Raw genomic sequence first — 17759 nt, 5'->3', positions numbered from 1 at the left:
CAGGTCCTGCATTGGGTCACAACAACCATAGGCACTGCCACAGGCTGGGAGCAGAGTGTCTGGAAAGCTGCCTGTTGGAAAAGGACCTGGGGGTGCTGGTCAGCACTGATTGAACATGAGACACCGTGTGCCCACGTGGCCAAGAAGGCCAATGGCATCCTGGTCTGGATGAAGGGAAATCAAGCTTGCACCAGGCAAACTTTATGTTGGATATTAAGAAAAAATTCTTCGCCAAAAGGTTTATCAAGCACTTGAACAGGCAGCCCAGGGAAATGGTGGAGTTTCCTTCCCTGTAGGTATTTAAAATATGTGTAGATGAGTTGCTTAAGTGCAGGCTTTGGTGTTGGACTTGGCAGTCCTGGGTTAAGGGTTGAGCTTTATGATCTTAGAGTTCTTTTCCAACCAAAATTATCCTATGAAGTTATAATTCCATGAGTCAAGCTTGAGTTATATAAAATGCTGGGGAATAGATAGATGGAAAAGCTGACCACTTTTTGGATAGCTGTGATGTCCATTATACATTTTTTTCCCCCAAGCAAACAGTTTTCAACCCTTATAAATTTTCTGAAGTGCAACAATGGATTCTTGTACTCCTAAAAAAGATTTAAGTTCTTGTGTTTTGATTTTCATATAAGTGTAACTTTTTTAGGAGGCGAGGGGAGGGAAAACCTCTCCCATTTTAGTCTGGCGTCAATTAATACAATTAAAGACAAATTGATGAGTTTGAGTCTTGTAAAATGATGAGTGAATCTATTTTTACTGTTGGTTTGTCTTTTGTATTAAATTTCATATTTAATTTGGCTTTCACAACAGTAGCTGTAACTTGCTATTATGTCAAAACTTCTATATTATAGTACAAGGAAAACAGAGTGTGCCATGTCAGTAGTTCTTAGTGCAATAATAAATATGTATGTAGGAAATTTTTGCATGCAGCTATCTTGAACTTGCTGAATGACAACTGAGTTTCATAACTAAACTAAGACCTAAACCCAGGGTTTGTGAGTGAATGCCACAACCATCCACTATTCCAGTAAAGACAAGAAGAAATCCTGAAAAGGTGGTGGAATTGAAGTTATTTGTAAACACTTACTGCAAGGAAGATCTGAAGAGAACTGTGAGCCACTTCTATGTACTGATATTCAAGGAAGCACCCCGAGACAGTGATGTAGCGATGATCCTCTGGTGCCCAGTCTGGTGCTGGGGTTACTGAGGTCACGGTGCAGCCTGGCCCATTCTCCATCCACCAGGAACGGTGCATTGAGATGTTAAAGGTCAGAATGAGATCTGTTTCCTGCAGAAGAGCAAGAGAAGAATTATTGTGTGGGGATGGTACTTTGGCAACCAATGCCTCAGCAAGGGATTTCACAGCATGCATAAAGAAGCAAAGAGCTGCAATAAAACTGCGCTGTCACCTGAAAGTTAGTGGAGCTTGCCTGCTGCAAGCAGAAGTAGCTGTACCTTGTCAGGCAGAAATGCTTTGGAGCAGAAAAATAATCCTGCAAGCCAGGATACGTTCCTAGAGATCATGCAGCCTGGACTATAGCACCCATTTCTGTTGATTGCCCATTTTCCAGTGGATACCACAAGGATTGATGGCCCATGTTTTGTTGGTCTGACGTACCAAAGTACACAAGAATCCCCCAGAATCAAGACTTATACACTTTAATATTCACACATCATCTGCAAGAAGTTTTTTCTCATGTACCCAGCGAAGGAGACCTATGGTAGCTCTATTGAAATATTGGAGAAGATTGAAGAATCCTGTGCATTTGCTTGCAGGCAAATCTCTTTACAATGCCTCTCTCTGATTTCTAATTTCCTAGGATCCTGTAAGGAAAGAGTGAGTGCTGCTTTGTCTAAAGACTACTGGGCTAGGTAAGAAGGAGGGGCAGAGGTGTGCAACCTTTGACTCCCATGCAGCTAGTGCAACGGAGTAACTAGTCAGCCATGCCTTCCATTAGGATTGCATTTATAAATAGTTCATAAAGGATTAATAAATTATTAATACACATCATAAACAATACTACGGATATTACTTTCATAAATTATATGTGGTTGCACATTACTTGAGGGTGTTACACATAGCTATAACAAAACTATGGACTCTGTGGATTCTGTAATAGCCTACAGTGTTTACCAACATTTTATAAATAATTTATGACTGTAACCTCATTGTAAAGTGTGACTATCTAGTCTGTGTGCACATGTGCTCAGTCATGCAAAAAAAAATTGCTTTTAAGTAATGTCTTTGCAGAGCCAAACTCTCCCCACACCTAACCTACATTTTTCCAGCCTGTTGATGTCATTAATAATTAAGATTCTCATAAAGATTTTAAAATGTAACTATTTAATTAGGCTTACCGTGCCAAAAATAATAGAATGCTATTCTGTAGCAGATAAGTTGCATTCACATTTCCCTCCCTTCAAAAGAGCCGTTTTTTCAGTCCCACTAATTTCACCTTTTTGCACTAACTTATGAAGAGGCAACTCCATCCAGAGAGGTTTTGGATAATGTCACATGTCAATCGATCTGTGATTGCACTTGACACTGCAGTGTAGCTTAATGTTTTTTCTCTGATTTGCAGTTTTACCAAAAGTATGGAAATTTTTTACATTTAAAAAAAAAAATCAATCACTACCCTGCATAAGCACACACAGCTATCAGATGCCAGGAAGGACCTTGAATATGTTTGCAATGAATAATTACCCTTCATTCTCACAACAGTCCAATCCAGCGAATAGTGAGCTGTATGAGAAAATTGAAAATGCTTCATATGTATTTCATCATACAACTAACTTCAAGCATTTTTTAGTTTTGATCAAAGCTACAGCAAACATTTCTATAAACCATGCAAATTGTGTCCAAATATCCATATTGATGTATGGTTAAAGTCTACATCCCCAAAAACCATCTCCTTTCTCTGGATCCTTCCCAACTAAAGCCATAGACACTGGGAAGTGTCTGCCATGTGTTTCTTGGAAATGGGAATTTTTACCTTTCACCCAAGCCAGAAGATTATTTTTCTTTCTGAAGGCTGCTACATCCCCTCAAGTAGAACACTGGTCTCACTTGGTGTAAATTGTAGAATGGACATCTTTGGAGTAACTTTGCTTAAAATAATAGATTTATTCCTAAATGACTGAAACTGGAATTCATCATGTTATTGTCAAAAGAAAAATCCAGCCATTCTAGTTACCATGGAAAATTCGAAACCTCTAATTTCTTATCAGAGATGCAGCACAAATGAATAGGACTCATTGTCTATTTATATTTTAGCATTTGCAATACCTTGAGAAGAATCATGATGGACTAAATATATTTTACAAAATGCAGACTAGGGATGAAAAATGTATTCCTTGAAAAAGAAAGGGATAAACTGGCTTGCAGGAGCTGAGTATCTTATGCATCTGCCAGATGAAATGAAAATGGACCAAAACTGGGCTCTGTGTGTAGAGTATAATTTCTCTAGGCGCAGGTAATTTTGCTTACCACAGATTCAATAATCAAAAATTTTATTAGTTAAAAGCACAAGTAAATTTCCAAGTTACATGGGAAATATAATTACACATTAAAATATTTAAGATTACATATGTAAATAGAAACTTCACAAGATCTAGCCTTCTTCCATCCCTGAATTTATCCTCAGATGATTTTTTGAAATATTTACACTATTCCTTTGCATTCAAATAATCTTTTGGCAGTTAAGTTGAATGCTGGGATTAGGACTTGTTTTGGTCAGGAATAGTTTTTGAGTGTTTACCAGTAAAGAAGTTATAGATCTTTAACAGACCTATATTATATTTCTTTCTTTGAAAAATCAGTAAAACACTATTCTGGTTTTTTTGGCCCTAACATAGATCTGATACCTAGCATAGGAATGTTATATTCCTTAATAAATAATAACAACAATAGTGAAATATTATCAATAATCCTACTGCAAGACACAGCTTTGAATGTTAAAGAACTTTGAATCATGTCATTGAGAAGGCTTTTGAAAAGCAGTTGTTACTTTTTTACGTACTGAGCCAGTTAAGAGAAAAGATCAACTTCAGAAAGCAAAACAATAAAACATGAAATCCGGCTGTGTAAGGTTAGACACCGTTTATGTCTCAGGTCCAACTTGGATAGATTAAGAATGTCAATGAAATAAAATCTTGAGAAGTCAACATGTGAGTCAGACCTTGCAAATTTCTACCCCCAAAATATCTGGGATCAGAATAAGCATAGAAGGAGCCTATAAAGCACAAAGCTGCTGCACAGCTAAATCTCAGGTATAAATTGTTATGTTATGCTTTGAACTTGCCTATAACCTTCAAGCCATGTTGCCTTTCATGCAGCCATATTAGCAGAGCAGCTCCTGTTGCTCAGTATTAAAGGTCACCCAGCTTATGAAAAAGTTTTTCTTAGTGAGAAAACACTTAAGGAATTGAATCCCAGTTTAGAACTGTGGAATTCAAGAAGGGGATGATGTATCTATCATTAACATCTCTTCTACTGACAGCATTCAGAGCTACTTTTGGACAAACTCTGCTTGCTATTTACTTTGTTCACTGTTTGAATACAGTTTTAGTGGACACAGACAAAGTCTACAATGGAAGCTGGGGATTTATTATGCTCTCTGGTGTATTTGCCGTCTGTTTCCCTTCCAACATCTGTGGCTCAAACTTTGTTCAGGGAAATGCAGAGAAATGGTCTGATAAGCCTTGAAGCTATGAAAACTAACAAGAATTGTTGATACACATTGGGCAAGCCAATATGTTGTTGTTCAAAGTCTGTATGTCAAGGAAGATTTCATTATCCTAAATTCAACAAACAGCTGCTTCCTTTGTGGACACAGAAATACATCTGTAAGGGCTTTATTGCCAATCACTGTGCTGCTTTTGTAAATTCTGTTGGTATTTGTAAAGCTTTTTAGTGAAAATTGGTGCATTAAAGTAGATTTTGATACTCATCAAGAAAAAAGCCCAAAGGAAAGCATTTTGTAGGACATCTTTGCTGACATTCTGAAGATGTCTTGATATTTGTAGTGGTCAGGAAAAGTACTGCTAGATTAGACAAGTCTTGAAGTTTGGAGGTCTCAGAGACTCAGATTTCTGAGATTAGGATATGAGACATCTTCAAATTACATCTGTAATTTTATTTCAGCTTACTTGGTAAAAATTTAAGCTCTGATGGTTTGGTGCCTATGTTTAATACAGTAGATGGTAACCTTTTTGGAGGTCAACTGCACAGTATACAGCATTTTCTTGCTGAGGACAGCTGATAACAGAACATAGCAACGTAAAGCTTTGTAAAAGCTGCCAGAAAAAGAATAAAAGCTTCTTTGTAATCAGACACAGCAGGAGGAGAGCAGTGCTTAAAAGGAAGACAGCTCTTTGTGTATTGTATTAGTACTAGTGCATACTAGTAAGTGCACTGTCTCTTTGCAGAAATTACAATATATTACTGTTTCAATGATTTTTGTTGGTTGCACCTCAGAGAAGCTAATTCCAAATAGTGCCATGAGAAAAAAGAGGCAGGAGTGGCTCAGGGTGATTCTCCTTGAAAGTCCAGGAGATCTCCCAGACTCGGGGAAGTTGAATTGTACTGATTTCAATGGTTGTGGCTTGCTGTGTCATGGGAAATGATTTCTTCTATTTTTCTAATTAGGAATTGCTGAAATCTGTGCAAACCTGCCAAGCTTCTGTACATCTTTTGTCAAATACAACCGTGTAACCACTTGCTCCATTTATCAAACTCAAACTAGCAAGAACCGGCTGCTTGGAGAGTGAACAATCACACAAGGTTTCAGTGATAAAAGATCAGGCTCTGAAAGCATTTGTAGTTCTGGATGCCTAGGATGCACTGAGGCCTCTACAGGCATTTTTTTTTTCTTCTGTTATCTCACTTTTCCACTAAAACTAACTCCCACCAGGCACTACCATTTTCTCATGCAAGCAGACTTTTTTCTGTCTAAAGGAAAAACTCTCCTCGCTGAAGAACCAAAATAGAGCTTGTCAGCTGTGTGGGTTTTTTTTTTTTTTTGGTTTGTTTTTAAATTCAAAGTTTATATATAGAAAATAATTATTGTATAAATCTGTAGGGAAAATAGATATTTAAAGATTTTTTTTTTCTATTTTGTTGCATCTGAATTGGGTGTTTTCCTCCCTAATTTTTGTATATGTGTGATGTTTTCTCTTTCATTTGATTTTTTGCTTCAGTAACCTGGAATTCCCTTCTTTAATTTCCTCTTGTAAAGCCAATTTGTACTAGTATAATTGAGAATTGGTTACAGAATCTGATGTACCTATGTGTCATTAATCAAAAAGGGTTTAACCAGTTTGAATATACCTGACTGATATACTTCTGAAGCTCATCAGTGAAAATGGCAAAAATTGTCCCCCTGATAGCTTTTCTCAGCATTCTATTTCTCAGTTAAAAATGCTAAAAGTGTACTTTAGGTGATTTCCAGTGTACCAATGTACTTCCAAAGGATTTAATTATAAAGTTCCCAGCATGAAAGAGATGACTCAGATGTCCTGACTTTCTTCTCTAAAATGAAACTAGAATATTATATTTATAAAACACTATAAATAATCCTCAAAAAGCATAGGTATTGCTATACAGACCTTGGCGTTGTCAATTATTATTCTATCATACATGTCAATTATTTTCTGAAATTAGTAAAGCTACAATTAATATTATATCAATTTAGATCTCCATATTTTTCTAGTAGTTTAATACCTACATTGAAAAATTTGAAGGTTTTAATCTGCTCTGTTTCTACTCATAAAAAAAAAAAAAAAAGAGACCTGCAAGGCTCCAGAATATTAATTTAATTAGTTCAGTGGCATCAACATTTTTTATTAACATCATTCTTCAAAAAAATTCTATTTAGTTCTTCAATTAACATACAATGAAAAAGGAAGTAGAAACTTCAGTTTATATTGCTAGGATAACATAATTATTCTGCTCCATGAATATAACTCTTCCATGAATATTTTTTCATATTTAAACTGAATATTTCTAGAATGTTTTGGTGGACTAAGATCCATTGATTTTTTTCCTTGTGCAGAACATGCGAATTTAACCCTTCACAGTAGCTCAGTGTCATTTATCACAAGGACTAGGAAGTTGCAGTCAAATATAAATTTTAATTTAGCTATTATGCATATTTACTGGAGATCCTGAGAAGCATAATTTTTGTAATTTCTTGGAAAATTACTTTCTGGAGAATAAAGCACACTGAAATAGAAAGCTAACTATAGGCACTCACATCCCACAGTAGTAGCTAACTCTGTCGAATCTTATTTATTTCACACTGTGCAGTAATCAAGGATATCATTCTGGAATTGAGAAAATTTGTTTAAGGAAATTGAGTTAAATATAATACATTGTTTTGACAAATTGCCATTCTCTGACAAAGACATCTTATACCCAAGCTCAGATAATGTGAGTGTACAGTGGACAGTTTTCCAGGTGATCTATATGGTTCTGTCCTTGGGATTGCCAGATCTCATCTGTGCCCCATGAAACAAGACTGGCAAAGAATTTTATGATTGAATTAAAATCAGTGTGGTTCAGGGCTGCTTTCAGAAGTGAAGTGAATGTTCTGATAGGCTTCCAAACCCTGGTTATTAATACTGAGCTGAAAATGCATGATTACACTGCTTTCACAATATATTAGTACCAGTTTTTTATGAGTAAGGCATAATGCTTCTAAAGATGTTTAGTTCATTATTCTCTTGGGACTGTTTTTTTCCCCCTCAGTAAAGGAAGTATGTCTCTCTCTTGGTTTACCCAGGCAAATGCACAAATCAATAGTGCTTAGAATTTTCAGACACAAATATACATAACCTCTTAATTCTAAATAAAACCCCTCTAAGGTCAAGTGTTGCCTATAAAAGACAAAAACTTTCCAAATATTAAGAGTGATAATGTGAAAAGCAGATCTGTAATGCAAGATTTCAGGGGCACAAGTATGGCTCTGCACATGCATGCATTGGATTTACTACAAATTTTATTATGTTGATTAGTACATCCAATAACAGAGTAGTTGCCCCAGAAACCCACCCTCAAGTCTGTCCCTTGGAGTTGTTCCAGGGGCTTCTTTGCCCTATTTCTTCTTATGTCTTCTAAGTTCTAGTGCAAAACACACTGCCCTTGTTAGAATTTGTCTTCTTGAGAGTAAGACCAAAGAGAATTTCAGGAATGTCTTAGAAAGATTAGCTTAGTGTTCTAAAATGTGAGAGAAAGGGCAGGAAAAGTACTGCAAGCTATATAGCCATCTATTAACAGTCTACAAAGCTACAAGTATATGACAAAAATATATAAAAATCAAAAATCTTTAGGCATCACAAGGACATCTTGTACTTGGATCCAAAAGACTATGCAAATCTTCCACTGAGCTGGAGTCACCATTCTGAAAGCTGAATACAGAAAGATCTAGGACTTGATTAAAATTTCAGCATGAAGTTAATAGCTTTAAAATTCTTTTCTTTTTTAGAATAAATGGTTTACCAAGTTACCAAACCATCTCAAAAATACATTGCTTGATCATCTTTGTCCACGGAAAAAATTTTAGTATGGCCCAACATTTAGTAAGGAAGGATGCAGAAGTGTATGATGTAGAATGTAAACATCAGAAAATTTATAAATATATGCAGAAAGACATTCCAACTGAGGCAATTTGTTCAGTGTCCCCTGGTGTTGGTTATTATTTAGTGTTAGGTACTGTAAAACAAAATGCATGCGTACAGTGATAAATGTATGTTTTCTGTTTCCTATTTTTTTTATTACCTTTTAAATGTAAATAATTTTCTAGTGCCTGTAGTGTGTGCAGGAAACAGTAAGAAGACTTTGGACAGAGCTCTAAAACCACAAAAATGGTGTTGCTATCCCAAAAATGCTATTGCTATACCAAAAACAGTGTTAGGAAACCTGAGATTATTGTAACCCAGGGGGGGTTCATGAAATACCAGGCTGAGGAGAAATACGTATTGTGTACCTTGTGCTCTAAAGCCCAAGCATTTCTAGTCAGTGGTGACTATAAGCATTAAGATCTCAGAATGATTAAAATGAAGCCTAGATAAGTCAGAAAATTACTAAAAAAGAATGTGGAGTAATCTTTCTCAGTTTGATTCACATCTACTCCAAAGTGAACATTTTCTAAAGGATTTACTTCTGTGGGGAGTTTGCAATGAGCTGAAGCATCAATTTAAAAAGCATAGCTTGTTCTCACAACCCATTTGCATTCTCAGTGCAAAATAAAATATCCAGATTTAAATGGTTGAAATTCCTCTGAAGTCAGTAGAAAGGACCCAGTTGTAACAGAGTGGTAAATATTCCTGAAGGACTCTGAAAAGCTTGTTTTGAAACCTAGATGCTGAGCAGCACAGAGTGATTATCAGGAAGCACAGAAGGAGAAGTGTGGGCTCTCTCCACATAGCCCTTGGGCATTGCTCAAGAAATGATGTGGAATAACTGTACAGCACCAGCTACTTCAGGCTCTTTCACTATAACTTATTCCACTACTGACCAGGCTGACAGATGTCATCACCCACAGCATTAGATTCAGATCTGAAGCTGTGCAACATTCATGTACCTTGCAAATTTGGGCCAGTAAAACAAAAGTCAGATCCCTGCAGAAACACTGATACATGCCCAGCATGATGTGCACAAAGCCTGTGTGTAACATCCTGCTGAATAGCTAAGGTTTCTGACCATTAGTTTAGCACATTGTATGACTTTCACCAATTTTAAGGAATTGCACAGCTGCAATCCATCACATGACATGGGAAAACCTGTGCCACAGATTTCAATGCTTTCAGTGGGTGGCAAGAGCTCCTTTTGCCCGAGCTATACCTACCCTACCGACTTTAAAAGCCACCTTCAGCTCCTGTCTGAAAGATCTTACTTGTTTTTATAAATTAAAAGATATCTGTCACAAGAACACGTTACACTACTTCGATAAACTTCAGTTCATAAAGTGTTTATTCATGTCCTTTTAGGTGATGATGGTTATTATTAGAATACCTAAGGCTATATCAGATTTGATAAATCAACCTCTTTTCAATTTACATGAACTAATTAATTTGGCAGTAGGTGAAATTGCTCTCTCTTTTTGTGGTGTGATATGATGCCACTCAACATGGACTAAAAATTAGTTTTAATAAAACTAATTTGACTATCCAATACTGTCATTTAAGCACAGAAATAAGAAGATCGAAATTATCTTGAACACAGAGAGAATTATGGATGTTTTGTACATTGGCTGCTTCCTGTGTTTGAAAGTTATTTTAACTAATTTTAAGAAACAAAGTACACAGTTGCTTCTGTCCTAAAGCTGATGATAACTATTTTTCAGGATGTTTTTGTTTTGTTGTTGGGTTTTCTTGTTTTATTTTGTTATTAATCTGTGTGTTGGAAAAAATTCTGAATAATGAGACTACTATAGATGAAATCCATTTTTAGCTAGTTTTTGATTTCAAAATGAAAAGAGCAAGAAAACTAACTACACTGTGGAAAATGTGTTTCAACATTTTCATTGTAAAATGTTATGGTTTTCCATGCTTGAGGTGCTTAGGCTGCATTTGCAAACTGGAAAATATTAGCAGTCCAACATATCCAGTGGAGGGGACATGGTTCAAATCCTTGAATAAGAAATTAAAAATAAGCTATTCATAAACTTCTATTCTGATATTAATAATCTCATGGAAACTGATGAAAAGAAACTTAATCATTTACATTAATAAACAAACTATAATCTCCAACAAGCTGACATTGGCAAAACTTTTCCAGGGGGTGTCCTTTCCTCTTGTGAGCTGCTGCTATGATGTGACAATTCCACCACTGCAGTAAACCACAGCCTCCTAAGGACAATTCAAAGCCATTTAAAAAGACTCAATGCATAACTCTGGATAAATGTATGGGTTTTATTACATTTTTAAAAGCACCCCCTGAGGAAAAATCTTATGATACCATACTAGATATTTTTGCTAGTATGCAGGAAAGCATCTCATGTACTGCAAAAGAAACTGCAGCAATTTAAACCAGTGAAGAACTAGTCCACAGATGGATAGCATGTCTCTCTTTTGCCTGTTGTCTGTGTGGCAGGTAATGCTGCTAAAGCCTAAGAGGACTACCTGCTTATATAAGAATAATTGTGTTCTTACATATAATGCAAGAACACCTAAATTAAGATGGCAAAGGCACCTCAACAAAAAGGTCCATTATTTTTCTAATCTTAGCACCAGTTTGCACACCATATATAACTATATATATAGTATACATAAGATGTAGGAAAAATATGCAGATTAAGTGTGTGGGGTTACAGTTTTGAACTGATAGTGTTATTAGGTGGTAAAAAGTAATTTTCTAGATATCACACTCTTTCTTTCTAAAACTATTTACATCTGCTTTTGTTTCCCATTATTTAAGACTCTTTTCTCTTAGACTAAAATATTTTCATCTGATATTTTGTAGAAGATATAGAAGATAGAGTGCAGAAGATATGTTGCTTAGTGACACAGCAAATGCTGTTTGCTCTTGTATTTTCCAGGGTGGTCTTGCAGAAACTTTATTCTATTTTTAAGAGATAAATTAAAATTTATATAAAGAGAAATTATATGGACTGATTAAAATCTAATCAAACTGTTTTTTACTTCACATGTTAAGCAAAGGCATAAGAGATATTTTAGAAAAGACAACACAGCAAACCCTGTTAAGAGTAGAATCTAGTACCTGGCAGGCATCCTTAAATATTAATTCCTAGATCAGCTATGGTTTAATGACAGTTCACTGCCTGTTCATGTCAGCTGCCAGCTGCACTGTTACTGAAGTCATGTTTGGATGCTTTGCTAATGTTTGGATGCTTTGCTTCATCTTCCAGGGCTGTGGAAAAGGGAAGATTGGCTTTCAGTTAATATAACATTGAGTGCCCCAGAGTGTTTGAATGACTGTGAGGGGTCCCTGGCTCTGCTCTCAGACAGGACCATCAAGAGATTGCTCCCTTTTCAGAGAGAATAGAGCTTTCTCTGTGGCTGAACACTGACGGGCAGGGGAGCAGCTCTGCAGAAAGAAACCTGGGAGTGCTGGTGGGTAGAAACTTCTGAGCTGTGCTGTGGGAGTGTCACCAGCAGGCTGAGGAATGTGGTTCTTCATCTCTGCTCAGCACTGGTGAGCAAACACCTGGAGGGCTGGTCCAGTTCTGGGCTTCCCAGTCTGAGAGAGACATACACAGAGTGAAAACAATCCAGCAAAGGCTTCTAAGCTGGTTATGGGCTAGAGCACAGGTCATTCTAGGAGAGAGGGAAGGAGTGAGGCCAATTCAGGATTAATAGCTGAAGGCTTGTGAGGATGCTACTTCTGCCCATAAGCACCAAAAGGGAGAGCTTAGGGAAGGCAGAGGCAGCCTCCTCTCATAGTCCACAGCAGAAGGACAAGAGACAGCAAACATGAGCTGGAACACAGAAAATTCTAATTGTTTTTTAATATTTTTTTAAACCATGAGAATTGTGAAAGACTAGAATGAGTGGCCAGAAATGGGGTAAAAGCTTCATCCTTGTCAATATCCAAAATATGACCAAAACAGCACCTGAACAGAGTCATTTAGTTGGCCCTCCTTTGAGAAGAGGGTTACACAAGGTGACCTTCCAACCTAAATAACTTTGCAATTCAATGTGTCTTTCCTTGAAAGGGTTGTTGCTGTTCTTTAAAAAACAAATAAAACCGAGACAATCAATGAGTCAACCAACCAAACCAACAAGAATTCCCATCCCCCTGGTTATAGAATGGATTGTTTTCCTGAAGTGTGAATATCGATGGGGTATCTCTAAAATCCTGCTGTAACATGCTGGGGATCATGGTAGTAGTGAAAGCACAGTATTTGGGAATAAAAAAAATGTAAGTGTGCAAAAATTCAGGAAGTTTATTTCAAGATATTTTCTCTCTCTTGCCTCCATTCATTTTGAATCATATCACAGTTCTTCAGTGTTCATATTTTACTTGCAAGCATTTGCTACTGGCTAGCTAAAATTTACTTCAGAAAATCTCTTCAATATCCAGCTCTGTACTCAAAGACCCTCCAACTTCCAGCCAGATTAAGATGAAACACTAGGAGCAATGACCTTTAATGACCATAGATTGAGAGGAGTACCTAGAACAGAGCTCTATCTCTGTAGACCAAATCAGTGATTGAAAACTTTATTTAAGAAACTGATGAGGAGTAGATTTACCATTCTAACTGTAGTGTCTGTGTCAGTTTCTTAAATTGAGTTTTGAGGAGCTGATTTAGCCCAGGGAAATGGAGAAATCTGGTTGAAGCGTCTCTTGGGGCTGCTTATACTAAATTTTTTGTTTGTGTTTAGTGCTAATGCAGAATTAGATGAACTCCACTGCCAAGATGTTAGAAGATCAATGCTTTTATTACTTGGAATTGGAAAGTTGGTACAACAATAGAACACTCACAGGGAGAAGAGTGATACAATGAGCTCTTTGATTTCCTGGCGCTTAGGAATATTGAAAAATGCTGTGAATTCAAAGAAACAGAGTTCATTTTTTTAGTCAAGGAATAAACATATCATGTCTGATTTATTAAATTTAGACTGGGTAAAAAATATTTTCAAGGAACTGTATATCTGTCCAATGGAAAAACATATAAAATTCAATAAATAATTCATTTTTTCAGAATCTATAGAATCACTTCACTGTGAAATGCCAGTAATACACCACATGTGCTTTGTCCTTTTCTTTGGAGTAAAACTCTCATAAAATAACTATGAGAGGTGTCTTTTGTTTACACAAAGACACATAATTTTTACATCAACATCACTGATTTTTTCTTTCCTGAAGAAAAGCATTGGAAGTATTAATGCTTCTCTGAATTCCCAGGATCACATCAGTTTTCTACTACGTGTGTTAGTGCAATTCTGGCTTCACTGGGAGATGAATTTGCCCAGAAAATGCAGCAGTAAAGCTCTATATGCTTCCAATCTAAAATAAATGCTTTAATTAAATCTGAAAGGTGAATCTATAAAGTATTATTACATTAAAGGCATGCGTGTCTTAAATAAAAAAAAAGAACCTAATATCAAAAATGAATGGCAGAGTAAAGAATGAAAATAAAAATTACATGCTTAAGTCCTCAAAGGTTAGGAAATGACAAACTCCTTGATTCTACCTTAGTGTGCCTCAGCACTACAATAGAGTATTAATTCCATACAATTTTTTTATTGCCTGGGCTGAGCAGACAGCATCCTGTAAAACTTCATCATTAAGCTCTCATGTATTTTTTTAGTAATTTAACCTGCAGAGACTAACAGCTTAATCCAAGATAACTTCAGATTTTTAAAATTATTTTTATACTGGAAATAATTGAATTAAATTAATGGAACTTTCACAGCATGTGAGATTAAATTTGTTAAACTGAGACTAGATATTCAGATAAACATTTCCCAAGGCATTACTATGTTTATATATATATTTGGACCCATTAATATATCTTTCTTTATTGATGGTGATATGGGTATTTTTTCATTCTGGGTATGGTTTTCCTTCTGATTTTGATAAATATACTGTGATTCCTTATCACACTGAAGTGAATGTTATATGAGACTAACAATTCAAACAATTCAACAATGTCATAACAATTTTTATTCTGACTTACCCTTTAGATAGTTTGCAAAAAAGGGGAAACTATGTCCAGAAGGAAGTTTCAGTAGTTAACAGTCATATTGGAAAGAAATATGAAATGATTATATACTGTGATCTGTTCTGGGCCCAATATTTTAATTAATTATGTAAATGACTGAAAAGAGGAAAGGCTTGTTGCTATATGATACTGAGAGATTGCAAGAACATTTGAGGAAAGGACTGGCATTCAAAATCATCTTGAGAAACCTCAGATTTTTCCTGTAAAGTGCTATTCAACAAGGACAACTTGAAAAATACATTTGCATTGAAATAACTAAACATACAACCACAGATTGGGTAACAAAATTCTAGATGTCACTCTCTTACAAGGAAGAGGAAAGTTATCACAGCACAAACTCTCTCTAGCGTTGGCAGGGTTTCAGCTCAAAGGGCTTCAAGAAAAACTGTGGACTAGAATGAGCAGTTGTCTGAAAATGAGACCTGTGAAGAAGGATAGGAGGAATTGGGGTTTCCTGTCTCAGAAGCCTGGGAGCATGGCTGGCTGTTGGAATGCAGTGAGTAGCCTCTTGCCCTGCCTATAATGGGGGTATTCATCGCTGGCCCAGGAACTCGACTGCGTGGCAAAGACATTGCAAAGAAAATACAGATTAGATCTTGAGGGAGAAAGTTTCTGAAGCCAAGGGAGAGAAAAAGAGAGATCTGAGGCTGGAGAGACCTGTCTTGGGAGTCTGCGTGATCTACTGTTACTGGCTTTTAAGAACAATATAGACTAAGTTCTATCATGTATTCATGCATATTTAGGCTGATGACATGTACTAATTGACCTACTGAGCCATTCATCAGCGTGAATCTATGATTCTAATAACCCAAAACACGGTTCTGGGAATACATAATATTTATAAATATGTAACACTTATCACCAGTCATCCCACTGAGATTTGATATATTTAATGTAATAATTGGAAGTACCCAACATGTAACGCATAAACACAACTGCATTTAAATATAAGACTTTTCCCTGGAGCTTTCTAAGAGATATGAGCAGTTTTAATGCAAGAAAAGAAACATTGTTTATAGAAGTAATTTTAAGGGAATGACTATAAAAATTTTCTTCTTTCTTAGGTTCCCAGCTTTTGATGGGATATAATACAATACAATATGCACAGTCCATGTAGTGGCCCGCTTGAAAAAGTGTATGACCTGTAAAAGCTGGAAAGCAGCTTTTTTACCCTAGCTTTGGCTGTCTACTTCAGAGCTAGTTGCCTATGGAGCAATGGAGCAGAAAAAGCACTGTGAGAGTATGAGTAATCTCCAAAGGTGGGGAGGTTTTCTTCAGCATGACGTGAACCATGCCTTAGAGTCCTTTGGCTTTAGAGTAGCTCAAGTTACTAATCCAAAGGTACATATCTGCATTCATTTCAACTCCATGTACTTAAGAAATAAAACCAGAAGTATGGCTATTCTGGAGTAAAAAGAAATCAGATCAGATTAAAAATAAATAATTATATGGGGGTGTGTGCACATATATATAAAATATATAAATATAGATAAGACATATATATTTATATATATAAAAATATATAAATATATATATATATATATAAGACTTGAGAGCCAGATGCATGTTTTCTGCAGATGGATGTGCTAAAAAGGCTCTTCAACTAGAAATATGTGGTATTAGAGCAAATATTTGATGAATTGGAAATTCCCTCACGAATAATAAAAAAAATGTTTTAGTTAAATATGTAATATGGCATTTCCTTTGGAAGAATACTGAAGTTCTACTTGAAAATTAAGAGGATTATTCACTTTGACACTTACGTATGATTCCAAAACTCCTGAAGCTTTTTGGGAACTTGACCTTAAATGGCTATGACTCATGTGGCATGAGAAATTTGAGGACTCTGAGACAAAGTTCTTGGGGGTCTGCAAAATTGATTTCTGGGGGTCTAGAAAATTGATTTCTGAATTAATCAACTAAATCAACTAAATAGTTGATTTATGGGTGCCTGTGAGGTCCAGGAACTGTGGCAGTGCTGCAGACAGTCCCCAGGATTCTGCCATCATTTTGCCATGTATGTACTGAATGTACTGCTTTGGATTCAATATCCAAACTTCAAAACTTCCCCATTGGAACACTGAGCTCTCTGATTGATATTTTATATCCCACCCCAAAACTGGAAAGCAGACAAGAGATACTCTGCGTATAATATCAAAACTTTCTATGGAATTTTTGTTTGGCACCACAGACTTGATAAAGGAGCCAAAAAAACTAAAATTACAGGCAGCTAACTTTTACCTAATTCTTTAGAGATGAATTGGTTTGCAAACTGAAACTATAGATTGAATAAAAGGACACAATATGGAAATTTAATGCATCTGATCTTTGTTGGGCTTTCTTTTTTGACAGCATTATCTTAAACACAAACGTTAAATTGCCACAAAGAAAGCAAAGTTTTGAATTATCAGTTATTTAAAATCTCAGATACAGAAAAGAAGCAACACAAATGAAAAATGCTGAGATCAGAAATAGCTTGCAGTATCATGGAGCATAATTTGTTCATGAATTATTTAGAATATTAAAATATGATATCACTTGATTTTGGATCTTTAAATTTAAATCTCCCTGCAAATGAAATGGTCCTTGATCCAGTCTAGATTTTGCAAAGGTGAGCTAACCTCTAATCAATTTAGTCTGTGCTAAGTGAGACAGGTAACCACGTGTAGCAGCTTTCCTTGTACAAACCTGAAAGTTATTTTCCTATTTTCAAATTTGAGATGATAATTTCCATAACTTTTAAGTCCTGATTTCCTTCTCAGTATTATTTCACTTATCTGCTGCCATACCAGTTGCCTTTATTTTTAATAAGTCCAGTTTCAACTTCCTTCACTACCACCTGTAACTACCAGCCCATACCCATGTAACATACCAATGATTGCATTAGATCCAGTGGTTCTGGATCCCTGCACAGAGTTAATATGCTTTTGAAATATCAGCTATTTCTCAGTACAGACTAGATATTAACCATTAGACTCACATGCAATATGTCCTCCTGACAACAAGCAGATTAAAGTTTATGATTCCTGTTCTGTGTGCAAGTGTCATGTTCTGTTCAATAATGCAACT

General features: G+C 36.0%; 1 protein-coding gene across 2 annotated transcripts in view; it reads right to left on the bottom strand.

Annotated features, from left to right (window-relative positions):
- NKAIN2 (sodium/potassium transporting ATPase interacting 2) overlaps positions 1-17759 on the bottom strand; it is a gene marked incomplete at both ends in the record, with an annotated part of 504555 nt that overhangs the window by 65349 nt on the left and 421447 nt on the right. Inside the window, one exon of one of the 2 annotated variants that reach the window (XM_084202244.1) lies at positions 1091-1291. The exons of the other annotated variant lie outside the window; for it this stretch is intronic. Within the exon in view, the coding sequence (XP_084058370.1) occupies positions 1091-1291 (201 nt within the window). The remainder of the gene's footprint in view (positions 1-1090; positions 1292-17759) is intronic. 2 annotated transcript variants of the gene reach the window in all.

The sequence above is a fragment of the Fringilla coelebs genome, assembly GCF_963513975.1.
Source record: "Fringilla coelebs genome assembly, chromosome: 3".
NCBI classification, from domain to species: Eukaryota; Metazoa; Chordata; class Aves; order Passeriformes; family Fringillidae; genus Fringilla; species Fringilla coelebs.
Note: the sequence above shows the minus strand (reverse complement) of the source record. Positions and strands in the feature narration are given on the sequence as shown.